At 51.2% G+C, this 27,185-nt stretch overlaps 2 protein-coding genes across 4 annotated transcripts in view; one reads left to right on the top strand and one right to left on the bottom strand.

Moving 5' to 3' along the window:
• Positions 1–37: 37 nt before the first annotated feature.
• On the bottom strand, positions 38–7,661 carry LOC137439988 (uncharacterized). Its single transcript, XM_068136320.2, has 5 exons — positions 7,421–7,661; positions 7,257–7,301; positions 1,363–1,540; positions 373–430; positions 38–262 (listed from the first exon to the last, which is right to left on the bottom strand). The coding sequence occupies exons 1-5, from the start codon at positions 7,425–7,427 to the stop codon at positions 173–175; spliced, it is 378 nt and encodes a 125-aa protein (XP_067992421.1). The 5' UTR covers positions 7,428–7,661; the 3' UTR covers positions 38–172.
• Positions 7,662–16,757: 9,096 nt separating this feature from the next.
• The window catches only part of LOC137439987 (1-acyl-sn-glycerol-3-phosphate acyltransferase alpha), a 114,278-nt gene continuing 103,850 nt past the window's right edge, over positions 16,758–27,185 (top strand). The window contains exons 1-4 of one of the 3 annotated variants that reach the window (XM_078768538.1): positions 16,758–17,029; positions 20,449–20,575; positions 20,831–20,945; positions 21,100–21,324. In XM_078768538.1, the coding sequence (XP_078624664.1) occupies positions 21,130–21,324 (195 nt within the window). In that variant the 5' untranslated portion in view covers positions 16,758–17,029; positions 20,449–20,575; positions 20,831–20,945; positions 21,100–21,129. Of the gene's footprint in view, positions 17,030–20,448; positions 20,576–20,830; positions 20,946–21,007; positions 21,325–27,185 lie in introns of those variants that run through there. The other 2 variants (XM_078768539.1, XM_068136319.2) reach the window with 2 other exon arrangements.

A 27,185-nucleotide genomic window follows, 5' to 3' on the forward strand; every position in this document is an offset into this window, starting at 1 on the left:
AAAGGAATTCCTTTCACAAAGTATTTGTTTTTCTCTCTCTCTCCCTGGAGGATAATGGTTTGTCTTCCCCCAACGCCAGTCAAATTTTCAGACTCTTCACATGAAATGAAGGGCCATCGCTGGGCCATCCCAAATCTTTGCGAGCTTGTGCCTGTTTTTCAACCAGAGAAGATCATTTAGACCGCTCTTCTCTTTTTCCACTCTTCTTCTTCTTCTTCTTCTTAATCTTTTTTTCTTTAGTCTTCTTTTTTTCCTTCTCTCTCTGTGGAAAAGGAATGGAAAGGTTTTGGTGAAAAAGACTTGATATTTGGTTTGCTGCACAAACAGGCCTCTAATCACTTGCGCAAACACGTTTTCCTGTCAAAACCATACCTTTCGGTGCTTGTGTCGAACCTTTTTGCTCCGAGGAGAGGAAGAAGAACTCGAAGAGCTGGAAGACAGAGATGAATCAGCATTCGGACCTTGGTGATCAGACCGGTCCGCTTCAGTGGGTATTTGATTTTTGTTTTGCATGTCAATATTTCTCTGCAATTGACTATTTCCAATAGTCTCGTTAGATGATCAAATCCCTCAAGTCCGTGTTAGACACAAGGGCGTTGATTGCTTTTGAAAAGTGGGGGAGGGAGGAGAGGGGACATTCGAGTTTGTAGTGCTAAGCCAATACGGCATTTTGAGCATGGGCTCAAAATTATTTTTGGAGGATGGAGGGAGGGGTTGGCGAGGGAGGGGGGGGGGGCGGGGAAATCAACTTTATTTGGTGTACTCTACAAGAGTCCAAAAAATAAAGGAATAGGAACAAACAAAATCAAAGTACGCAAGAAAGGTATCGGAAGAAGTCAAATGACCAAATATGTTTGTTGTATGATGGAACGCCATCGCAAATCTTCACGCTTCCCAGCTAAGGTAAAGTTGAAAGACGGCATAAGGTTCCACCAGGAAATGACCCAATATCAAATAAAATCTGTTTCAATCCCTGTGACCCCACATATCCACCCCCAAGGGCATGAGCCCTGGGGTCGAATCCAAAAAATCATTACATATTTGATGTTTCCCCCAATGCTGCTTACATACACAAAGTTTCATCAAAAAATGTTTTAAAAAACTCGTGCCCCATGGGTAGGGTGTCGCATAGTGGAGCACGCCGTTCTTTGGAAGGATGTTTCATCTGACTGTCCTGTTTGTATTATTTAATATATATTCTAAAATCGATGATCAGGTCTGAACCCAGAAAGAATTCCACCTTTCATTCTGAGCAAGAGCAGAATGTGAGAGCTTGTACGAGGTTGTCAACTGTTTTTTTGTACCTGCACAGGAAGCAAATGATCATCAAGTCAAAAGAAACAAAACTGGAGAAAACCTCACCGAGGCCTTTTTCCTTTGCCTCGCTCTCGTCTCACTTTCTCATCTTCATCCCGCCGTTTGCCCTCAGCCTCACCAACGTCGCTGTCGCTCTCGCTGCTCGTGCTGCTGACGTCCAATAAAAGGTCGCGGGAAGGGTCGGCTCGTACAAAGTTTCTACATTCGTAGGTGAGGTGTCCGGCTGGAGCAAGAAATGATACGGGCGTTCACGTTAGGGTCTGTGCGCAGTTTTAAAAACGAGGAATCAAACAGCCTTAAGAATAATCCATGGTGAATGCTCACTTGGACACAGAGTTAAACCACGTTGGTAAGAACTGCAATCCACGTTAAATCACCAACTTTCATTCTCATCTCCCTCTGGCCAGACAGGCCGAATAAAACCACCGGAACACGACTTATTAGCATGCCAAACATGAAGGGGGAAAAAAGGTTCGATTTGTCAACTGGCAGATATACTAATCAAGCTCTACTGCTATACTTTGGGGACAGAGCTGTACCACTACCTAGCGCCGTACCACTACCCAGCGCATCCAGTCATGGGTTTACAAGACCTCAACGGAGGAACAGGTGGAAAATGTCAAATGCCAACGGTTGTCGAGATGGACAAAGGAGCGAGATCTCCGATTGTCTTGCCTTCCTTCCCAATTGGATCAAGATCCCGTTCAGTTGAGCACCATGTGGAAAGTGGTGTGCAATGGCCTCTCCACCACAAATATACGGAGGGAGGCACATGGTGCAGAGACCGCCCCGAGGGAGGAGTGTGGTGGTACCGAGACCTCCCCGAGGGAGGCGCGTGTTGCCGAGACCGCCCCGAGGGAGGCGCGTGTTGCCGAGACCGCCCTTGCAGATGATGAGTAGAGCATGATGTTGGGAGATCTTTAAGGTTGGCTTCACTGGTTTTTGATAAACTACATAATTAAGATTAAAGATTAAACTTTTTTGGCCTTCACAAGGAATGATAATTCCAATCACCAGGCACACACGTGCCCTGATGTACATCTTGTGGATATGCATCTCCATTCTGATCTTTTGCTCATCTGGAACATAGTTCCGGGGAGCTTATGGGATGACGCATCGTCAGTCTGTAAACACTTGCAACTTCTTCCCCGAAACTGCTAATGGGATTGTGACCAAACTTGGCTAAATTTGTATTTGGTATGTTGCAACTCAAGTTTGTTCACGGCATGAAAAAAATAAATTGTGAGCTAAATATCAGAATATAGATCTTTTTAAATGATTCCTTGATGTCCTGCCTTTGCCATGAAGACATTTTGGTCAAAATTTCCAATACCTCATCTTCATTAGTCCCAAGCCCCTTGCACGCAAACTTTATTTCTTTGGCATCTTTTTCCAAATCAAAATCGGGAAAATCATGAACGATGGCCGAGACGTTTCCCATTTCAAGATACATTAATTTCTCAACCGATGAGACAAAAAACAAATTCCAAGAACTTCCAACTGAGGGACCACAACCATGCGCACCTATACCTGTTGGGGGGGATCTACAAGGAGGTTGCCCCACCAAATAGGTATTTGCATTCTTCTCACGAATTACACATGCAATTCCGATGAAACCCGACCACAACATTCCATTCATCACCCGAGATGTGCCAAAGTTTGTTCACGGCACAAAAAGTTAGGGTTTAAGGGGAGTTTGACCCCCCTAAACTAGGTATTTGCTCTCTGCTCCGAAACAACACACACTATTTTGAAACATGATCACAACCTTCATTACCCCCGTGACGTACCAAAGTTTGTTCACGGCATTAGAAAAATCGGGCTTTAAATGGGTCTACGGAGGTGGGGGAGGAGAGGAGGTTGCCCTCCCCCCCCCCCCCCCCCCCCCAAAATAGTTTTTTGTTGTTTTATTCTTACGATTACGTTGGTATGATTCTACATGCTGCCCTGTCTCCTAGCAACCATCGATACTAGTTGAAAATATCTTTAGTCGGTGTAGTTTATTGCTTTATTAGTCCCCTACCGGTGTACACCGGAGGTGTATGTTTGAACTTCACGACGTTTCGATCATTTTTGAAAAAGTTATGGCACTTTGAACTTTGGTAATTTCCCCAACAGTTTTCCGGACTATAATTTGGAGTGCGGTAAGTCAAAGCTGTTAATATTCCTTGTTTTAATTTACATTCTGTTTCCACTTTTAGTGAGAAGTAGGGGTCTGTGCAACCATTCATAAACTTTATTTGGTGCAAATTGGATAATTGTTAGCCGAGTTACCTCAGACCGTGAGTTGGTAATTATATAATTCACACACAGTGCAATACATGCAGGCTGCTCCACGGAGCGACCTTGCAGGCTTATTTTAACTCTGATTTACATTATTTTTCCCCTTTTAGTGAGAAGTAGGGGGTTGTGCAACCATTCATACAGACCAAGTTCGAACTTCACGACGTTTCGATCATTTTTGACAAAGTTATGGCACTTTGAACTTTCGTAATTTGCCCAACAGTTTTCCGGACGACAGACTGCCGGTAGGGGACATGTATTGCAGCGCAATACTCAGAATGCTTGTTCTACCAGATGAGCGCTAGGGATATTGCCCCTATTTTTAAAAGAATCTCTGAAAATACAAGACAACCTCTCAATATCGAGGCAAATGTCCGACCAATGGGCGTTTAACGGACGGAAACTTCCTGGGTTTTGCTTCGTTCAATGATCTTTTGATCCTTTAAGAGGTTTTGTGCTTAAAAGGATCTGAAAGTTGGATGACCATCATCAAGTCGTTCGGTTAACTGCATCGTCACACATCGAGGGGGAAAAAATACGATCGTCACATATTTATACATGTGACGGCGAGTTTATGTTTAGGTTTAGGTATATGGAAGGGGTGGGGCGAGTTTGGGTACGTGGAGGGAGTGGGGCGGGTTTAGGTTTAGGTACGTGGAGGGAGTGGGGCATGTTTGGGTACGTGGAGAGGGTGGGGCATGTTTGGGTATGTGGAGAGGGTGGGGTGAGTTTAGGTACGTGGAGGGGATGGGGCGAGTTTAGGTATGTGAAGGTAATGGGGCGAGCTTAGGTATGTGAAGGTGATGGGGTGAGTTTAGATAAGTGAAGGGGGTGGGGCGAGTTTAGGTACGTGGAGGGGATGGGGCGAGTTTAGGTATGTGAAGGGGGTGGGGCGAGTTTAGGTACGTGGAGGGGATGGGGCGAGTTTAGGTACGTGAAGGTGGTGGGGCGAGTTTTGGTACGTGGAGGGGATGGGGCGAGTTTAGGTACGTGAAGGTGGTGGGGCGAGTTTAGGTACGTGAAGGTGGTGGGGCGAGTTTAGGTACGTGAAGGTGGTGGGGCGAGTTTAGGTACGTGGAGGGGGTGGGGCGAGTTTCGGTACGTGGAGGGGATGGGGCGAGTTTAGGTACGTGAAGGGGGTGGGGCGAGTTTCGGTACATGGAGGGGATGGGGCGAGTTTAGGTGTGTGAAGGGGGTGGGGTGAGTTTAGGTAGGTGGAGGGGATGGGGCGAGTTTAGGTACGTGAAGGGGGTGGGGCGAGTTTCGGTACATGAAGGGGATGGGGCGAGTTTCGGTACATGAAGGGGATGGGGTGAGTTTCGGTACGTGGAGGGGATGGGGCGAGCTTAGGTACATGGAGGGGGTGGGGCGAGTTTCGGTACGTGGAGGGGGTGGGGCGAGTTTAGGTACGTGGAGGGGGTGGGGCGAGTTTAGGTACGTGGAGGGGGTGGGGCGAGTTTCGGTACGTGGAGGGGGTGGGGCGAGTTTAGGTACGTGGAGGGGGTGGGGCGAGTTTAGGTACGTGGAGGGGATGGGGCGAGTTTAGGTACGTGGAGGGGGTGGGGCGAGTTTAGGTACGTGGAGGGGGTGGGGCGAGTTTAGGAACGTGGAGGGGGTGGGGCGAGTGTAGGAACGTGGAGGGGGTGGGGCGAGTTTAGGTACGTGGAGGGGGTGGGGCGAGTTTAGGTACGTGGAGGGGGTGGGGTGAGTTTCGGTACGTGGAGGGGGTGGGGCGAGTTTCGGTACGTGGAGGGGGTGGGGCGGCTTTAGGTTTAGGTACGTGGAGGGAGTGGGGCATGTTTGGGTACGTGGAGAGGGTGGGGCATGTTTGGGTATGTGGAGAGGGTGGGGTGAGTTTAGGTACGTGGAGGGGATGGGGCGAGTTTAGGTATGTGGAGGGGATGGGGCGAGTTTAGGTATGTGAAGGTGATGGGGCGAGTTTAGGTATGTGAAGGGGGTGGGGCGAGTTTAGGTACGTGGAGGGGATGGGGCGAGTTTAGGTACGTGAAGGGGGTGGGGCGAGTTTAGGTACGTGGAGGGGATGGGGCGAGTTTAGGTACGTGAAGGTGGTGGGGCGAGTTTAGGTACGTGAAGGTGGTGGGGCGAGTTTAGGTATGTGAAGGGGGTGGGGCGAGTTTCGGTACGTGGAGGGGATGGGGCGAGTTTAGGTGTGTGAAGGGGGTGGGGTGAGTTTAGGTAGGTGGAGGGAATGGGGCGAGTTTAGGTACGTGAAGGTGGTGGGGCGAGTTTAGGTATGTGCAGGTGGTGGGGCGAGTTTCGGTACGTGGAGGGGATGGGGCGAGTTTAGTTATGTGAAGGTGGTGGGGCGAGTTTCGGTACGTGGAGGGGATGGGGCGAGTTTTGGTACGTGGAGGGGATGGGGCGAGTTTTGGTATGAGAACGGGGTGGGGCGAGTTTCGGTACGTGGAGGGGATGGGGCGAGTTTAGGTACGTGGAGGGGGTGGGGCGAGTTTAGGTACGTGGAGGGGTGGGGCGAGTTTACGTACGTGAAGGTGGTGGGGCGAGTTTCGGTACGTGGAGGGGATGGGGCGAGTTTAGGTACGTGAAGGGGTTGGGCGAGTTTAGGTACGTGGAGGGGGTGGGGCGAGTTTAGGTACGTGGAGGGGATGGGGCGAGTTTAGGTACGTGGAGGGGGTGGGGCGAGTTTAGGTACGTGGAGGGGGTGGGGCGAGTTTCGGTACGTGGAGGGGGTGGGGTGAGTTTCGGTACGTGGAGGGGGTGGGGTGAGTTTCGGTACGTGGAGGGGGTGGGGCGAGTTTAGGTACGTGGAGGGGGTGGGGTGAGTTTAGGTACGTGGAGGGGATGGGCGAGTTTAGGTACGTGGAGGGGATGGGGCGAGTTTAGGTACGTGGAGGGGATGGGCGAGTTTAGGTACGTGGAGGGGGTGGGTTGAGTTTAGGCACGTGGAGGGGGTGGGTTGAGTTTAGGTACTTGGAGGGGGTGGGGCGAGTTTAGGTACGTGGAGGGGGTGGGGCGAGTTTAGGTACGTGGAGGGGGTGGGGCGAGTTTAGGTACGTGGAGGGGATGGGGCGAGTTTAGGTACGTGGAGGGGATGGGGCGAGTTTAGGTACGTGGAGGGGATGGGGGGAGTTTAGGTACGTGGAGGTGGTGGGGCGAGGTTAGGTACGTGGAGGGGGTGGGGCGAGTTTAGGTACGTGGAGGGGATGGGCGAGTTTAGGTACGTGGAGGGGATGGGGCGAGTTTAGGTACGTGGAGGGGATGGGGCGAGTTTAGGTACGTGGAGGGGATGGGCGAGTTTAGGTACGTGGAGGGGATGGGGCGAGTTTAGGTACGTGGAGGGGGTGGGGCGAGTTTAGGTACGTGGAGGGGATGGGCGAGTTTAGGTACGTGGAGGGGGTGGGGCGAGTTTAGGTACGTGGAGGGGGTGGGGCGAGTTTAGGTACGTGGAGGGGATGGGGCGAGTTTAGGTACGTGAAGGTGGTGGGGCGAGTTTAGGTACGTGGAGGGGATGGGCGAGTTTAGGTACGTGGAGGGGATGGGGCGAGTTTAGGTACGTGGAGGGGATGGGCGAGTTTAGGTACGTGGAGGGGATGGGGCGAGTTTAGGTACGTGGAGGGGATGGGGCGAGTTTAGGTACGTGGAGGGGTGTAATTTTGTTTCGCACAAATACTCACGGTATCCACATTTCCTGCAGCCCGCCCGCACACTCTCCTTGTTTACTGGAGGGGAGACATGAGGAAAAATAAGGGTATAATAGAAACTCAAAATAAATCTCCCACTTCTCGTTCGTTTTATTTCTAAACACATCTCAATCTTCGAACACCTTTTGCCCTCTCACCTTCCATTACGCTCGATTTCCGCCAAATTCATGACTCAGGAAAAAAAACCCTCACATTTCCCTCGATAAATGGGAAAGGCAATAATTGATCACTAGTAATTGTATGTTTAACTAAAACACTAAAACAAATTAGTCTAAAACTAAATAAAACTAATCTAAAAAGACTAAAACATATTTAAAGAATGAGGGGAGGATCCACGTTCAAATTACTCCTCGCCAACTATAACGACATGACCGACACGAATTGTACGAGATTACAGACGAAGTGCGCACGCGCTCGGTGTTGCTTTTCCAGTATGCTTATACAGTACTTAGTGTTTAACAAGGAACGAAATGGATGTTTGTGTTTGACAAGGAATGAAATGGATGTTAGTATTTGACAAGGAATGAAATGGATGTTCGTGTGTTCAACAAGGAATGAAATGAATGTTGGTGTGTTCAACCAGGAACGAAATTGATGTTAGTGTGTATAACAATGAACGAAGTGGATGTTAGTGTTTGACAATGAACGAAAAGATTTTTGTGTTTACCAAGGAATGAAATAGATGTTAGTTTTTAGCAAGGAACAAAAAGGATGTCATTGTGTTTAACAAGGAATGAAATTGATGTTAGTGTGTTTAATAACTGCCGTAATGAAATGGATGTTCGTGTGCTTAACAAGAAACGAAATTGATATTAGTGTGTTTAATAACGAATAAAATGGATGTTAGTGTGTTTAACAAGGAACGAAATGGATGTTAGTGTGTTTAATAACTACCGTAATGAAATGGATGTTAGTGTGTTTAACAAGGAATGAAATTGATGTTAGTGTGTTTAATAACTGCCGTAATGAAATGGATGTTCGTGTGTTTAACAAGAAACGAAATTGATATTAGTGCATTTAATAACGAATAAAATGGATGTTAGTGTGTTTAACAAGGAACGAAATGGATGTTAGTGTGTTTAATAACCAAAAAAATGGATGTTAGTGTGTTTAACAAGGAACGAAATGGATGTTAGTGTGTTTAATAACCAATAAAATGGATGTTAGTGTGTTTAACAAGGAACGAAATGGATGTTAGTGTGTTTAATAACCAATAAAAGGGATGTTAGTGTGTTTAACAAGGAACGAAATGGATGTTAGTGTGTTTAATAACCAATAAAATGGATGTTAGTGTGTTTAACAAGGAACGAAATGGATGTTAGTGTGTTTAATAACCAATAAAATGGATGTTAGTGTGTTTAACAAGGAACGAAATGGATGTTAGTGTGTTTAATAACTACCGTAATGAAATGGATGTTAGTGTGTTTAACAAGGAATGAAATTGATGTTAGTGTGTTTAATAACTGCCGTAATGAAATGGATGTTCGTGTGTTTAACAAGAAACGAAATTGATATTAGTGCATTTAATAACGAATAAAATGGATGTTAGTGTGTTTAACAAGGAACGAAATGGATGTTAGTGTGTTTAATAACGAATAAAATGGATGTTTTGTGTTTAACAAGGAACGAAATTGATGGTGTGTTTAACAAGGAATGAAATTGATGTTAGTGTGTTTAACAAGAAACTAAATTGATGTTAGTGCGTTTAATAACGAATAAAATGGATGTTAGTGTGTTTAACAATGAACGAAATTGATGTTAGTGTGTTTAACAAGGAACGAAATGGATGTTAGTGTGTTTAATAACGAATAAAATGGATGTTAGTGTGTTTAATAACGAATAAAATGGATGTTAGTGTGTTTAACAAGGAACGAAATTGATGGTGTGTTTAACAAGTACTGAAATTGATGTTAGTGTGTTTAATAACTACCGTAATGAAATGGATGTTCGTGTGTTTAACAAGAAACGAAATTGATGTTAGTGCGTTTAATAACGAATAAAATGGATGTTAGTGTGTTTAACAATGAACGAAATTGATGTTAGTGTGTTTAATAACGAATGAAATGGATGTTAGTGTGTTTAACAAGGAACGAAATTGAGGGTGTGTTTAACAAGGAACAAAATGGATGTCAGTGTGTTTAACAAGGCATGAAATTGATGTTAGTGTGTTTAATGACGAATGAAATGGATGTTAGTGTGTTTAACAAGGAACGAAATTGAGGGTGTGTTTAACAAGGAACAAAATGGATGTCAGTGTGTTTAACAAGGCATGAAATTGGATGTTCGTGTTTTTAACAAGGAACAAAATTGATGTTAGTTTTTAACAAGGAACAAAATGGATGTAAGTGTGTTCAACAAGGAACAACATTGATGTCAGTGTGTTTAACAAGGAACAAAATTGATGTTAGTGCGTTTAATAACTAATGAAATGGATGTTGGTGTGTTTAACAAGGAACGAAATTGATGTTAGTGTGTTCAACAAGGAACAAAATTGATGTTCGTGTGTTTAATAACTAATGAAATGGATGTTATTGTGTTTAACAATGAACCAAATGGATGTTTGTTTATGATACAACGAGAAACTATAAAATGGCTGTCTGAGTTTAACAATGAACGAAGTAGATGTTCGTGTTTGACAATGAACGAAAGGGTGTTGGTGTTTACCAAGGAATGAAATGGATGTTAGTGTGTTTAACAAAGAACAAAATGGATGTGAGTGTGTTTACCAAGGGACGGAATGGATGTTAGTGTGTTTAACAAGGAGTGAAATGGATGTTATTGGTGTGGGGAGAGGGAGCCACAGGGTTGGTAACATGAACCTTCACTTCCACCAACTCACCTGGACAGGAGTTTGCAGTATGAGCTGGTACTTTTCCAAGTGTTTTTCAGAAGCTTGGTGAGCCATTCCAAGTATCAATCCTTATTCGAGACCCATAATACTCGTACTTTTTGCTTCACCCCAAACTCTTCCGTTTCCTGGGTTTCTGCACATGCGCATCCACCGAGCATTTTAGCGTTATTATCCCGAGCACGCAAAGCAAAAAGCAGGGTTAGGCATTTGGGTGCGTGTCTGCATTTTTAAATGCTATTTCTCGGCAACCGTTGGTCCGATTGACACAAAATTTTGACCATAGGAGCGTCTCCTGTATAATTTTTCAATGATAATTATGACGTCATATGTCACGTGGTGCAGGCGCCATCTTAAAAAAAATTGAAAAACGTACCTCTATATCTCCAAAACTGCTCCATGGACAAAATTGAAACATGGTGCGTTGTCAAATCCTCCCCATGGGGAAATAAGATATTTAAAAAGAATTCTATCGAAAGTCGTCGAGGCTCGTGTAAAAGCTAACACATTAAACACAAAAACATGCGCAGACACATAAAACATGTAATAAAGGGAGCGTGAGACAAGATGGGGAGAGAGAGGGAAACACACAAGCACAACAGTAGGGTAGAGAACAGGGACATCGGGAGATCTGTGGAAGGGAGAGGGCTGGGGGAGGGGAAGAGGTAGGGGTACACGTTATAAAACAAATGGACACCACTCGGAATTTTAGGAATGAAGTCGGAGATTGAAACAGGTGGATTTGCGGTGAATTACCGGGGTAGAAAAGATCAAGGTTTTGGATGGGGATGGGGATAAGAGATAGTGGTGAACAGCTGCTTTCAAGACCTGGAGGGAGGAGTGGGATGGAAGGGAGTGGGGGAGTTTGTTCCAGAGATGGGAGAAAAGGGGAATGAAAGAGTGAAGGTGAGCAGAGTGCCTAGATTTTGGCAGTTTCACCAGAAGAGAGTTGCTGTTAATGATGATGTCATCGATACCTTAATTATGACGTCATAATTCGACAAGTACAACGCTTGATCTGATCGTTATGAATTTTTTATCTGTGCAACCGTTCGTCCGATTGGCACGAAATTTTCACCATAGGAGCGCCCCCACCTGCAGAATTTTAGTGACAATTATGACATCATAGTTCACGTGGTACAGGCGCCATCTTGGAAAAACTACACACGCAACGTGGTGCTACGCACGCAACTTGTTTGCCAACGAAGGTAAGCCACAACGAGTAGGGTCAAAAGAGTCTTTATTCAATAGCTCAAACTGTAGCACTGAAGTGCTCGGGGCTGCGCGCCCCGTGTATATCCCGAGGCCACGCCTACCCCTCGGGCGTGGCCGACACCCTCTTGGTGCGCGGAATGATGTCACCGCGCCAGCGAGCCATCGTGTCCGCCACACGCGCCCCCCCCCCCCCCCCCAGAATTCCCGCACACCTGAAGGGTCAGTTTGCGGGGCAAATGGATCACCCGGCCGAAGCGCCCTCTGGCGGCTGGTGGCGTTTGGGATGCCAGGATGTCATCTGGGATGCCCCCGGCGGCACCTGGGATGGGTGCAGGACCGGGGGGAGGGGGGGGCGTGCCGGCGGGGCTGGGCAGTGCGGGAGGTCCGCTTGCCGGGGGGCGGCCCTGACGCGGGGGCCGAGCCACTGGCGGGGGGTGGTCCACGTCGAGGTGGGCCGGCTTGAGGCGGTCCACAGAAACGCAGTCGGGAGTACCGCCGATGTCGAGGGTGAAGTGTTTCGCCCCGGTCTCCAGCACGCGGAAGGGCCCGTCGTACGGGAGCCGCAGTGGTGTCCGGTGGGCGTCGTGGCGGACGAACACGTACTCCGCCGTGCGAAGCTCCGGGGCGACGTGCGTTGGCGGGCACCCGTGGTGTGCCGTCGGCACCGGGGCGAACCTCAGGGCGGTCTCCTGCAGTGCGGAGCACTGCTGTGCCGCGGACCATGGTGCCGTGGAGTCGGGGAGGAACTCGCCCGGCACCCGCAGCGGTTGTCCGAAGACCAACTCCGCCGCGGATGCGCGCAGGTTGTCCTTGGGCGCCGTCCGGAGGCCCAGCAGGACCCAGGGGAGCCTGTCGACCCAGCCGCCGTCGCGGAGGGTGGCCCGGAGCGGGGCATTCAAGGAGCGGTGGAAGCGCTCGCACAGGCCGTTGGCCTGGGGGTGGCAGGCCGGGGTGCGGTGCAGCTGGACGCCGAGCCCCCGCGCGACCGCCCCCCAGAGCTCCGAGGTGAACTGGGAGCCGCGGTCGGACGAGATGTCCGAGGGGGCGCCGAACCGGGCAACCCATGTGGCGATGAACGCCTGCACGACGTCCGCCGCCGTCGTCGCCGCCAAAGGCACGACCTCCGGCCACCGGGTGGTGCGGTCCACCATGGTGAGGACATGGGTGAAACCCCGCAAGGGGGGCAGAGGTCCCACCAAGTCCACGTGAACGTGGTCGAACCGACGTTCGGGCACCGTGAACGGGGCCAACGAGGCCTGGGTGTGGCGGTGCACCTTCGTGCGCTGGCACGCGAGGCACGTCCTGGTCCAATCGCGGACGGCCTTCCGGAGGCCATGCCAGACGAACTTGTCGGCGACCAGCCTCTGGGAGGCCTTTGTGCCCGGGTGGGACAGGCCGTGGATGGCGTCAAAAACCCGGAGCCCGTGGGCACGATGGGGCGAGGCCGCCCGAGGGAGACGTCGCACAAGAGGGCCGTGCCCGCGCCGTCGAACGGCACCTCAGTGACGCGGAGGCCCGTGACGGCGGTCCGCAAGGCCTGGACGTCGGGGTCGGCGGTCTGGTCCGCCGCCATCCGGGCATAGTCGATCCCGAGGTGGACCGCGTGGGCGACGGACCGGGAAAGGCAATCCGCCACCGGGTTGTCCTTTACCGCGACGTGCCGGATGTCCGTCGTGTACTCGGACACGGCCGAGAGGTGACGCTGCTGCCGGGCCGACTATGGCTCGGCGACCTTGGCCATCGTGAAGACCAGGGGCTTGTGGTCGACGAAGGCCGTGAACGAACGGCCCTCGAGCAGATGGCGGAAGTGCCGGACCGCCAGGTGGAGCCCGAGCAACTCGCGGTCGAAGGTGCTTTACCGGCATTCGTGCGGGCGAAGCTGCCGGCTGAAAAACGCCAGCGGTTGCCAAGCGCCACGCACCCATTGCTCATGCACCGCGCCCACCGCGTAGTCTGACGCGTCGGTGGTGAGGGCGATCGGTGCATCGAGTGCCGGGTGCGCGAGCATGGTGGCGTTAGCCAAGGCGAGCTTCGCGCCCGCGAACGCCGCATCCATCTGCTTGGTCCAAACAACGTCACCTTTGCCCGGCTTCCCCCGGAGGGCCTCGTGCAGGGGGCACAGGAGCTTGGCGACACGGGGCAGGAAACGGTGGTAAAAGTTCACCATGCCCAGGAACTCCTGGAGCCCCCTGATCGTGCGGGGGCGCGGAAACCCCTTGACCGCCTCCACCTTTGCCGGTAAGGGGGTGGCCCCGTGCCTGGTGACGCGGTGCCCCAAAAAGTCGATTTCGGCGACGACGAACCGGCACTTGGCGGGGTTTACGATCAGGCCATGCTGGCCCAGGTGTTCGAAGAGCGTGCGGAGGTGGCGGAGGTGCTCTTCGCGGGACGCGCTTGCGACGAGGATGTCGTCCAGGTAGACATAAACGCAATCCAAGTCGCGCAAGACGCTATCCATCAACCGTTGGAACGCCTGAGCCGCATTCTTCAACCCGAAGGGCATCCGAAGAAACTCGAAGAGGCCGAATGGTGTAATGACGGCCGTCTTCGGTATGTCCTCCGGCCTGATGGGGATCTGGTGGTATCCGTGGATGAGGTCCACCTTAGAAAAGAAGGACATTTTCGCCAACCGGGCGGAAAAGTCCTGAATGTGAGGGACCGGGTAGCGGTCGGGGGTGGTGGCATCGTTGAGGCGGCGGTAGTCTCCGCACGGCCGCCATCCCCCGCCGGGCTTCGGCACGATGTGCAGTGGCGACGCCCAAGCGCTCTTGGAGCGCCGTACGATGCCCAGCCGCTCTAGCGTAGCAAAATCCGCCTTCGCCACCGCGAGCGTCGTTGGCTCGAGGCAGCGTGCCCGGGCATAGACCGGTGGCCCGACGGTGGGGATGTGATGCTCCACCCCGTGCTTGACGGCCACCGCCGAGAAGGTGGGCCGCGTGAGGGCCGGGAAGCTGGCGAGGAAGCGGGTGAACTCGTCCGCTGCCGGAAGCGTACAGACCAACCTCGCCGGGACCGAACCGTTTGGCGAGCCGCTCGGTGAGCCACTCAGGGAGCTGCCCAACGAACTGCTCAGCGTGCAAGCAAGCGAGCTGAATGTTTCGGCCTGGACGAGGCGTCTGTTCTTCACGTCCACCAACAACCCATTTGCACATAGGAAGTCCGCACCGAGCAATGCCATGGGCACGCTGGCGGTTACGAACGTCCATTGAAAGCGTTGCCCTCCGAACCGCAGGGAGAGGCAGCGCTTCCCGAATGTGCATATGGGTGTACCGTTGGCTGCAAGCAACGCGGGGCCCCGGCCCGCGGTTCGCTTGTCGGACGTGGAGGCGGGGATAATGCTCACCTGTGCACCTGTGTCGCAGAGGAAGCGACGCCCGGACAAGGTGTCCGTGACAAAAAGGAGGCTGCCGGAAAGGCCGACGCTCAAAGCTGTTACCGAGCGCCGGCCCGGGAGTTTCCCGACTTGCCAAACGAGCACGGCGGGCAACAATTCCTAGCCTTGTGGCCAAACCTGGCGTGGGAACGGCACCAGGTTTGCGGCGGAGGCGGAGGCCACGGCTTTCGCGGTGGTGGTGGGCGGGACTTGGTGGCGGCCACGAGGTGTGCATCGGCATCAGCCTCGGGATCCACGAGGTGTGCATCAGCATCAGCCTCGGGAGCCGCGACGGCTGCACCGACTCTCGTCCGCGTGTCACAAGCCGTGAAAAACTTGTCGGCCTCGACGGCCAGAGCACGGGGTTCCTTTATTTTGGAACCGGCCAACGCGAGGCGAACCTGTGCCGGTAGCTGGCGTAGAAAGAGCGCCCGGAATAAAAAATCCGGGGCTTTGTCACCCAGCAGCGAAAGCATGTAGTCCATCCGGACCGATGGTCGTGTGTCGCTGAGATCGGGAAGGTCCAGGAGGCGGTCGGCCCGCTCGCACTCCGTGAGGCCGAACGTGGCGATGAGGAGACGCTTGAGCGCCTCGTACCTGTTGTCGGCCGGTGGGTTCCGCAGGACGGACAAGACTCGGGCGGCTGTGCCGGGCCCGAGGGCGGCGATGACGTGGTAATAACGCGTCTCATCCGCCGTTACACCTCGAAGTTGGAACTGTGCCTCGGCCTGCACGAACCATACTTCGGCCTGAGCTTCCCAAAACTCAGGGAGCTTCACCGCTACCGCGTTGTTGGCCATGGCGCGTTCTGTGGTCAGCGACGGCTGAACCAAAAGGGGTCACCAATGTAGCGTGGTGCTACGCACGCAACGTGTTTGCCAACGAAGGTAAGCCACAACGAGTAGGGTCAAAAGAGTCTTTATTCAATAGCTCAAACTGTAGCACTGAAGTGCTCGGGGCTGCGCGCCCCGTGTATATCCCGAGGCCACGCCTACCCCTCGGGCGTGGCCGACACCCTCTTGGTGCGCGGCATGATGTCACCGCGCCAGCGAGCCATTGTGTCCGCCACAATGTCATCGATACCTTAATTATGACGTCATAATTCGACAAGTACAACGCTTGATCTGATCATTATGAATTTTTTATCTGTGCAACCGTTCGTCCGATTGGCACGAAATTTTCACCATAGGAGCGCCCCCACCTGCAGAATTTTAGTGACAATTATGACATCATAGTTCACGTGGTACAGGCGCCATCTTTGAAAAACTTCGCACCTCTACATCTCCGAAACTGCTCCATATTAAAAAATTGAAACGTGCCTCATTGCAAAGAACTCCACATGGGGAATAAGTGTTGTTAACGATGACGTCTTTGGTGCCTTAATTATGGCATCATAATTTGACAGGGACAACGCTTCGTCTGATCAGTTTCATATTTATTGAGCGTGATCTATGCAACAATTATATTAGAGAATATAAATTTATGATGTCATCGCTCACATGGTCTGGCAGCCTTTTTTATTTTATTTTTTATTTTTTTTGTATACAAGATTGAGGCTCGTGTAAGAGCTAACATCAATCACAAAAAAACAACAACAAACGGACACACACAACATGCAATAAAAGGAGCGGGAGACAAGATGGGGAGAGAGAGGGAAGCACACAAGTACAACAGCAGAGAACAGGGACATCGGGAGATCTGTGGGAGGGAGAAGGCTTGGGGGGAGGAGGCATGGGAAAGCGGGGGAGGGGATGTGGGGGGTGAGAAAGTATAAAACACATGGACACTGCTGGAACTTCCAGGAAAGAAAGAAGTCGGTATTTCAAAAAAGTGGATTTGGGGTGAATTAACGGGGGTGTGGCTGTTACCTTTTGTGCAGGTAACCGCATGTGGCGGTTACCTTATGTGATTACCTTATTTGGGCATAATACACGTGCACGGGCCTGTTGGACTTGTGGTTGTGCGGACGTGACGCACGCGCGGTTGCCGGAGGAGGGCTTTTGGCTTTATATAAGCATGCCGACTTCCGTTCGAGTTTAGTGTGCTGGATCTTGCTGTTACAATAAACCATCTTCGAACCCTACGAATGGCCTCGTTCTCTCGCCTTCCGCGACTCCTAAAGGGGTAGAAAAGATCAAGGTTTTGGATGGGGGAAGATAAGAGATGGTGGTGAACAGCTGTTTTAAAGACCTGGAGGGAGGAGTGGGATTGAAGAGAGTGAGGGAGTTTGATTGAAGAGCCATATTGAATCAAATAAAAAAAACCTTTCAAAAACAGAAAAGTTGCCTCGCACCAAGTTGACTGCGCAGAGTAAGTATTCTTTGAATCATCCTCATCATCGGGTCGATCTCGATTGGACAGTGTGTGTGTGTGTGTGTGTGTGTGTGTGTGTGTGTGTGTGTGTGTGTGTGTGTGTATGTGTGTGTGTATGTATGTGTATGTATGTGTGTGTATGTGTGTGTGTGTGTGCGCCAGTACCCAATTCTTTAAATACAGTGCATTCAGAAAGTATTCAGACCCCTTCACTTTTTTCACATTTTGTTATGTTGCAGCCTCATGCTGAAATAGTTTAAATTCATTTTTTCCCTCATCAATCTACACAATACCCCATAATGACAAAGAGAAAACAGGATTTTAGAAAGTTTTGCAAATTTATTAAAAAGAAAAAACTGAAATATCACATTGACATAAGTATTCATACCCTTTGCTATGACACTTGAAATTTAGCTCAGGTGCCTCCCATTTCTCTTGATCATCTTTGAGATGTTTCTACACCTTGATTGGAGTCGCCCTCTGGTAAATTCAATTGATTGGACATGATTTGGAGAGGCACACACCTGTCTATATAAGGGCTCACAGCTGACAATGCGTATCAGAGCAAAAACCAAGCCATGAGGTCGAAGGAACTGCCTGCAGAGCTCAGAGACAGGATTGTGTCGAGGCACAGATCTGGGGAAGCCCACAAAAAATGTCTGCTGCATTGAAGGTTCCCAGGTGCACAGTGGCCTCCATAATTCTTAAATGGAAGAAGTTTGGAACAACCACGACTCTTCCTGGAGCTGGCCGCCCGGCCAAACTGAGCAATCGGGGGAGAGGGCCTTGGTAAGAGAGGTGACCAAGAACCCGATGGTCACTCTGGCTGAGCTCCAGAGATCCTGTGTGGAGATGGGAGAAACTTCCAGAAGGACAACCATCACTGCAACCCTCCACCGATCTGGGCTTTATGGCAGAGTGGCCAGACAGAAGCCTCTCCTCAGTGAAAGACACATGAAAGCCCGCTTGGAGTTTGCAAAAAAGCACCTAAAGGACTCTCAGACTGTGAGAAACAAGATTCTGTGGTCTGATGAAACCAAGATTGAACTGTTTGGCTTCCGTCTGGACACTGACGATTGAACTGTCATGACCAGGTAAAGGTGTACAAAGCTGCCATTTTGACATCAATATGGTATGCAGCAGGGATGCACCACTTACATCGGTCATATTCAGAAGCTCAACCACTTCCTTCTGGCTTCCCTGAGAAAGATCCTAAGGATTCCCTGGAAGGATGAGGTTCCAGACAGGAAGTACTAAGTGTAGAGCTGGCATGGCAGGCATCGAGGCTGCAGTTATCAAAGCACAGCTACATTGGGTTAGCCACTTCGATGCCGAAGAAGCTTTTCTGCTCTGAACTGAAGCAAGGAAGGTCAAATCAGCGAGGTCAAAATAAGCGATTGAAGGACCGTTTTAAGGCCAATCTGAAGAAATATGGTATAAACATGGGAAAATGGAGTTCTAGCCAGGCCAACATGGCGCATGTCGCATCCAGCTTGACATCGATAAGCGAACACGACGCAGACTCCGACAACGTCAACCAACAGGACCAACCAGTGGTAACCAGTGTGACATTTGCGGTCGATACTTCCAAGCACAGATCAGAATCATCAGTCATTAAAGGTTCACCACAGGTTTATTGGAGTCATTTGAAGGTAATCAGTCATTAGAGGTCCACCACAGGTTTATTGGAGTCATTTGAAGGTAATCAGTCATTAGAGGTCCACCACAGGTTTATTGGAATCATTTGAAGGTAATCAGTCATTAGAGGTCCACCATCGGTTTATTGGAGTCATTTGGAGGTGATCAGTCATTAGAGGTCCACCATAGGTTTATTGGAGTCATTTGGTGCTAATCAGTCATTAGAAGTCCACCATCAGTTTATTGGAGTCATTTGGTGCTAATCAGTCATTAGAGGTCCACCATCGGTTTATTGGAGTCATTTGGTGCTAATCAGTCATTAGAGGTCCACCAAAGGTTTATTGGAGTCTTTAGGAGGTAATCAATCATTAGAAGTCCACCATAGGTTTATTGGAGTCATTTGGAGGTAATCAGTCATTAGAGGTTCATTATCGGTTTATTGGAGTCATTTGGAGGTAATCAGCCATTAGAGGTTCATTATAGGTTTATTGGAGTCATTTGGAGGTAATCAGTCATTGGAGGTTCATTATAGGTTTATTGGAGTCATTCGGAGGTAATCAGTCATTAGAGGTCCTCTATCAGTTTGTTGGAGTCATTTGGAGGTAATCAGTCATTAGAGGTCCACCATCGGTTTATTGGAGTCATTTGGAGGTAATCAGTCATTAGAGGTTCATTATAGGTTTATTGGAGTCATTTGGAGGTGATCAGTCATTAGAGGTCCACCACAGGTTTATTGGAATCATTTGAAGGTAATCAGTCATTAGAGGTCCACCATCGGTTTATTGGAGTCATTTGGAGGTGATCAGTCATTAGAGGTTCACCATCGGTTTATTGGAGTCATTTGGTGCTAATCAGTCATTAGAAGTTCACCATCAGTTTATTGGAGTCATTTGGTGCTAATCAGTCATTAGAGGTCCACCATCGGTTTATTGGAGTCATTTGGAGGTAATCAGTCATTAGAGGTCCACCAAAGGTTTATTGGAGTCATTAGGAGGTAATCAATCATTAGAAGTCCACCATAGGTTTATTGGAGTCATTTGGAGGTAATCAGTCATTAGAGGTTCATTATCGGTTTATTGGAGTCATTCGGAGGTAATCAGTCATTAGAGGTTCATTATAGGTTTATTGGAGTCATTTGGAGCGAATCCATTAATTGGAGCTAATTACGGTTTAGTATGGAATCAAAGGCCATCCGAGTCGATTCTATGGACAATCATCATCACATATGTTTTGAAAAGTGTAGAACAATGAAAAGGTACAATCAGTACCATAAGCCTGGTGTTGCCTTAACGGTAAAGGTGGTGGCTGAAGATCTTATGAGTGTCTTGAGTTTGAGCCCCTGTCGTGCCGTTAAATTACACCAGGTGGGTTGACTCAGCCTGCCATCCTTCTGAGGTCAAAATGAACACCAGCTAACTGGAAACAGGGGGCACTGCATCAGCAGCATAGCTGTGCTCCCAGCAATGACGTAAACAGCAGCCACACAGGGTGCATACAAATAGGGGCGATACACCTGGTACAATAAAGGAGGATACTGCACCGACTAAAGGTATTTTAAACCAATTCCAATGGTTGCTAGGAGACCTAACCCTTCCTGCCGCTCCCGTAGTGAGCAGGTGCACTCGTCATACTAACATTGAAATCACATTCGCTTCACAACCCAAATGGTACCGAAAATAGATACTGGAGGAGCAAATCGCCATGAAATGATCCTGAAAACCCCTGGATTTGTGAAGAGTTCACAATGAGCTTTTTCTTTCTTTTTTTTTGAAAAACAGGATCGAGGCGCATGGAAGAGCTGCCAACGTTTGAACACCTACATGGCTGTAACATCGAGGGAAGCGTCGTCATCCGCGACCCATCACGAGGTCCTCACGACCCTGGGTTTGGGAACTGCTGCTATTGGTAATTATCGAGACATCGCTAATCGTTCGATTCGATCAATGGAAACAGCGCATTTAATTCATACACCGCTCTAAAACCGCGACAACAAAATTATAGAATTATTTATTGGAACTCATGACTGATGCCGTGTATCTCCATCACGTGATTGGTCTGAGACAAACACACATCGCCAATTATACTTTATTTTATTCTACATTGTTTTCGCTTTTATTTAATACAATATCAAGCTCTCTCATTTATTGAGCGTTTTTCCAGCACAGCATCCGCACGACAACAGCAACCTTACACCGCCTGACCAGATTCCCGAGCTTACACCGCCCGACAGTTATCCCGAGCTTACACCGCATGAACACGAGCCCGAGGCCCCGAGGTAACAGTGCACGACTTCTTCAATCAATGATCTTCTTCTTCTTTATTATGCACATTCTTTGACTCCGCCCTTTTTCTCGTTTGTATCATATCCCTCGTTTACCTTCCCGTTGTCCTTTTGTCGTTGCTTTTCTCATGCCCGGAATAATTTAAAGACATCAAGTCAAGGACAGGGAGGAAAGGAAATGGAAATGAACATGGACATGGACGGGGACGGGGACGAGGGCGAGGGCGAGTTCGGTCATTCTTCCTCAGATTCCTCAGCTCCGGCATCCTCACAGACCTCGTTACTCCAGTTAGCTCTCTTCATCCTCTTCATTGTTCTTCTCACACTCTTCCTCTCCCTCCAGCGACTTTCTACCTTTCGCTTCTTTGCCAAGGTAAGGACGCGCCTTCTCACCTTGTTTTACTTTACCTTCCGCTCTTGCACTCGTGAATACCTTTGCCTTTGTTATTCGTAAAGACCAAAGTAACCATCATTGTTTCAAAATGACGTTAAATAAACACATCAGTTAGTACAACATGGACATAGAGTGTGTTTAATAGAAGCAAGAACATTGCCCATTCAGGGTGATTGCGTCACCATCCGACAGTGAAACACACACGCACGTACGTACACGTACGTACACACGTACACACACACACACACACACACACACACACACACACACACACACACACACACACACACACACACATATACACACACACGCACGGCAGACACGGAAGCTCACTGGCGTGGTGACATAATTCCACGCACCATGTGGGCGGCGGCCACGCCGAGGGGTAGGCGTGGCCTGAGGATATACACCGGGAGCGCGCCAGTGCTACAGTGACCTCTTTTAATAAAGAACATTAAACTTACCGCGTTGTCAGCTTCCTCCTTGGTAGCAAGTCGCGCACGTAGCACCGCGCACTTCATTGGTGACCTCCGACATTCGAGTCAGCCGTCGCTGACCACCCGAAATCGCCGCAACAATGGCTACAAACGCGGTCTCCATCAAGCTCCCCGAATTCTGGGAGTCACAAGCCGAAGTTTGATTCCTGCAGGCAGAAGCCCAGTTCCGACTTCGAGGCATCACGGTGGACGAGACCATGTACTGCCACGTGGTCGCCGCCCTCGGGCCCGGCACGGCCACCCGCGTCGTATCGATCCTAAGGGATCCACCTGCCGACGGCAAGTACGAGGCGGTCAAGCGTCTCCTCGCCACGTTCGGCCTTACGGTGGACGCACGGGCCGATCGCCTCTTGGACCTCCCTGAGATTGGGGACACGCGACCGTCGGTCCGTATGGATCATATGCTGGCGCTCATGGGCGACTAAACCCCGAACGCTCTATTCCGGGCGTTATTTCGACACCAGCTGCCAGCACGAGTCCGCCTCGCTTTGGCCGGTTCCGCGTTAACGGAACCCCGTGCGCTCGCTGCCGAGGCCGACAAATACTACGCGGCTTTGGACACGCAGGCGAGTCTTGGCGCGGTCGCCGCTCCCGAGGCTCCCGAGGCTTTCCCTGATGCACCGCACCTCGTGTCCGCCGCCACGCCCCGCCCACCACCACCACCGCCGCGAAGAAAACCGCGGCCTCCGACGCCGCAGCCGCCCACCTGGTGTTTCTTCCACGCCAAGTTCGGCCACGGGGCTCGGCAGTGTCGCCCGCCGTGCTCATTCGGCAGGTCGGGAAACGGGCGAGCCGACTCGGTGGCAACTGTGAGCGTCGGCAATTCAAACAGCCTTCTGTACATAACGGACACCTTGTCCGGGCGCCGTTACCTGTGCGACACGGGAGCGCAGGTGAGTGTCGTTCCTGCCGGTACGTCCGACAAGCAAACCGCGGGCCGAGGTCCCGCGTTGCTTGCGGCCAATGGTACGTCTATACGCACGTACGGAAAACGCTATCTCTCCCTGCGGTTCGGAGGGCAGGTTTTCCGTTGGTCGTTCGTTACGGCCGACATGCCCATGGCACTGCTCGGCGCGGACTTCTTATGTGCTAATGGATTACTGGTCAATGTAAAGTGCAGAAGGCTTGTCCAGGCTGAGACGTTCAGCTCACTCGCGTGCGCGCTGCCCGGCTCGTTGAGCAGCTCACAGAGCGGCTCATCGAGCGGCTCGCCGAGCGGCTTGCTGAGCGGTTCGGTTCCGGCCAGGTTGATCTGTACGCTTCCGGCAGCGGACGAATTCACCCGCCTCCTCGCGGGTTTCCCGGCCCTCACGTGGCCGACCTTCTCGGCGGGGACCGTCAAGCATGGGGTGGAACACCACATCCCCACCGCCGGGCCACTGGTCTACGCCCGGGCACGCCGCCTCGAGCCGACGAAGCTCGCGGTAGCGAAAGCGGAATTCACCACACTGGAGCGGCTCGGCATCGTGCGGCGCTCCGAGAGAGCGTGGGCATCGCTGCTCCACATCGTGCCCAAGCCCGGCGGGGGATGGCGACCGTGCGGGGACTACCGGCGCCTCAACGACGCCACCACCCCCGACCGCTACCCCGTCCCCCACATACAGGCCTTCTCCGCCCGGTTGGCAGGCATGTCCTTCTTTTCAAAGGTGGACCTCGTGCGCGGCTACCATCAGGTTCCTGTCAGGCCGGAGGACATCCCGAAGACGGCTGTCATCACGCCGTTCGGGCTTTTCGAATTTCTTCGGATGCCCTTCGGTTTGAAAAATGCGGCTCAGGCGTTCCAGCGCCTAATGGACAGCGTCTTGCTCGGCTTGGATTTTTTGTACGTCTACCTGGACGACATCCTCGTCGCCAGCGCGTCGCGCGAAGAGCACCTTCATCACCTCTGCACGCTCTTCGAACGCCTGGGCCAGCATGGCCTCATCGTGAACCCCGCCTAGTGCCGGTTCGGCGTCACCAGCATCGACTTTTTGGGGCACCGCGTCACCAGGCACGGGGCCGTCCCCCTACCGGCCAAGGTGGAGGCGGTGAAGGTTTCCGCGCCCCCGCACGATCAAGGGGCTCCAGGAGTTCCTGGGCATGGTAAACTTTTACCATCGGTTCCTGCCCCGCATCGCCCAGCTCCTGCGCCCCTTACACGCGGCCCTTCGAGGGAAGCCGGGCAAAGGTGACGTTACCTGGACCGGGCAGATGGCCGCGGCGTTCTCGGGCGCGAAGCTCGCCTTGGGCAACGCCACCATGCTCGCGCACCCGGTGCCCGGTGCACCGATCGCCCTCACCTCCGATGCCTCGGACTACGCGGTGGGCGCGGTGTACGAGCAATGGGTGCGTGGTGCTTGGCAACCGCTGGCGTTCTTCAGCCGGCAGCTTCGCCCGCCCGAACGCCGGTACAGTACCTTCGACCGCGAGTTGCTTGGGCTTCACCTGGCGGTCAGGCACTTCCGCCATCTGCTCGAGGGCCGTGCGTTCACGGCCTTCGTCGACCACAAGCTGCTGGTTTTCGCGATGGGCAAGGTCGCCGAGCCGTGGTCGGCCCGGCAACAGCGTCACCTCGCGGCTGTGTCCGAGTACACGACGGACATCCGGCACGTCGCGGGAAAGGACAACCCGGTGGCCGATTGCCTTTCACTGGCCGTCGCCCACGCAGTCCACCTTGGCATCGACTATGCCCGGATGGCGGCGGACCAGGCCGCCGACCCCGGGGTCCAGGCCCTGCGGACCGCCGTCACGGGCCTCCGCGTCACCGAGGTGCCCTTCGACGGCGCAGGCACGGCCCTCGTTTGCGACGTCACCCTCGGGCGGCCTCGCCCCATCGTGCCCGCAGGCTGGCAGCGCCAGGTCTTTGACGCCATCCACGGCCTGTCCCACCCGGGCACGAAGGCCTCCCAGAGGTTGGTCGCCGACATGTCTGGCATGGCCTCCGGAAGGCCGTCCGCGGCTGGACCAGGACGTGCCTCGCGTGCCAGCGCGCAAAGGTGCACCGACACACCCAGGCCCCCTTGGCCCCGTTTACGGTGCCGGAACGTCGGTTCGACCATGTTCACGTGGACCTGGTGGGACCTCTGCCCCCCTCGCGGGGTTTCACCCATGTCCTCACCATGGTGGACCGCACCACCCGGTGGCCGGAGGCCGTGCCTTTGGCGACGACGACGGCGGCGGACGTCGCACAGGCGTTCATCACCACCTGGGTTGCCCGGTTCGGCGCCCCCTCGGACATCTCGTCTGACCGCGGCCCCCAGTTCACCTCGGAGCTCTGCGGGGCGGTCGCGCGGGGGCTCGGGGTCCAGCTACACCGAACCACGGCCTACCACCCCCAGGCCAACGGCCTGTGCGAGCGCTTCCACCGCTCCTTGAAGGCCGCGTTCCGGGCCACCCTCCGCGACGGCGGCTGGGTCGACAGGCTCCCCTGGGTCCTGCTGGGCCTCCGGACGGCGCCCAAGGACGACCTGCGCGCCTCCGCGGCGGAGTTCGTTTTTGGACAACCGCTGCGGGTGCGGGCCTTTCTCTCTCTTATCGCAGACAGGTTGGTGGTCTTTCTGTCTTCGACTGACTCCTCTCTGGCCTTGCTCCCCCTGTTCTGTCTTTGCTCTGTCCCCCAAATTTTCCTGCAGGACTCACAAGATCTGCCAGCAACCCTCTTTTGGTGAATCTGCCAAAATCAGGACTCTGCTCACCTGCATTCCTCTTTCCTCCCGCCTCTGGAACAAACTCCCTCACTCTCTTCAATCCCTCTCCTCCCTCCAGGTCTTTAAAACAGCTGTTCACCACCATCTCTTATCTTCCCCCATCCAAAACCTTGATCTTTTCTACCCCCGTTAAAACACCCCAAATCTGTCTCTTTAAATCCCCAACTTCTTTCCTGAAATTCCTAGAAGTGTTTATTTGCTTTATACCGTGTGCCCTTCCCTCCTCCTCCAGCCCTCCCCCTTCCACAAATCTACCAACGTCCCTGTTCTCTACTGTTGTTGTGCTTGTGTGCTTCCCTCTCTCCCCCTCTTGTCTCCCGCTCCCTTCATTGCATGTTTCATTTGTCCGTGCACGTTTCATTTGTCTGTGCATGTTTTCATGTTCAATGTGTTAGCTCTTACACGAGCCTAAATTCTGTATCCAAAAAAAAAAAAAAAAAAAATACAATCACTAAAGAATACTGATGTAGAACGAAGCTGATCCTGAAAACATACCTCTCCCCAAGAAACAAAATCAAAGCCATAAACGAGCTCACATTACCAGTGTTCCAATATAGCTGCGGAATAATAAACTGGGCCCAATCATAAATCAACACGTTAAACATCAAAACAAGAAAACTCCTTCCCATCCACCAAATGTTTTACGAAAACCAGTGCATCCCGAGAATGTATCTGCCGAGACGAGAGGGAGGGCCCAGCCTGATTGAACTCAACCAGGTGCACAGAGCGATGAGTGTAGGACTAGCTGAGTATGTGAAATGTTCAACAGACTATCGGATGCAATTTGTGAACAAACATAAACACAACAAACCTAAAAAGGTATCCCTAACTCACCTTGCTAAGAATTTCCAAAAACAGGTGCGAATAGAAGATGCCGCAAAGGAAAACGAAACAGCAACAAATACAGCCCCAGCAATTGCAAAAAAGACAAAATAAATATATAAAAAGAAATATCAAATATGCACCAACAACTGGAAGAATGACAAAAGAGCTGGAAAATACAAAAAATAATTGGACAGAATAGACAAAGAAGGCTCTTTGGAATGGTGAAGAAGATTTCAGCTCAACGGGGATGGAGAACGAATCGTAATAAATTCCCAAGATCAGGGACACTACACCAATTAATTTTAAAAAGATGGTGGGACTGAGCCAGACGGACAAGTGTGGATTCTGCAAGACAGAAACAGAAAGTACTAGTCACCTGCTCTCGGGATGCAAAAAACTATTATTAGAACAACGTTACACACAAAGGCACAACAAAGTATGCAAAGTGATTCATTGGCATATCTGCAAAAATTTAAACATCCCAGTATCAGAAAACTCTTGGAAACACGAACCAAGGACAATCATTGAAAATGAGGACGTCACGCTTACGTACGAGGAATCCAAATAACATGGTTTTAATCTCCTAAAATCCCTCCAACTATCCAAAATGCAATATAGCCGTCATGCATAACAATATGAATCTTAAAATCACCTAAACTCAGAAACGGTTAAAGATACATCCCTGTACAACATCATCAATGGACAAGTGGCATCAGACAATGAGGTAAATGTACATGATTCCCTCAAAATTGGACAATAACTGAAAACAAAATTCATGGCATCCCTTCCTGATGGTTTCCACAACCCAATTAAATCTAAAGTGAAAACCATG

Source organism: Myxine glutinosa, chromosome 14, assembly GCF_964187855.1.
Source record: "Myxine glutinosa chromosome 14, kmMyxGlut1.1, whole genome shotgun sequence".
NCBI lineage: Eukaryota > Metazoa > Chordata > Myxini > Myxiniformes > Myxinidae > Myxine > Myxine glutinosa.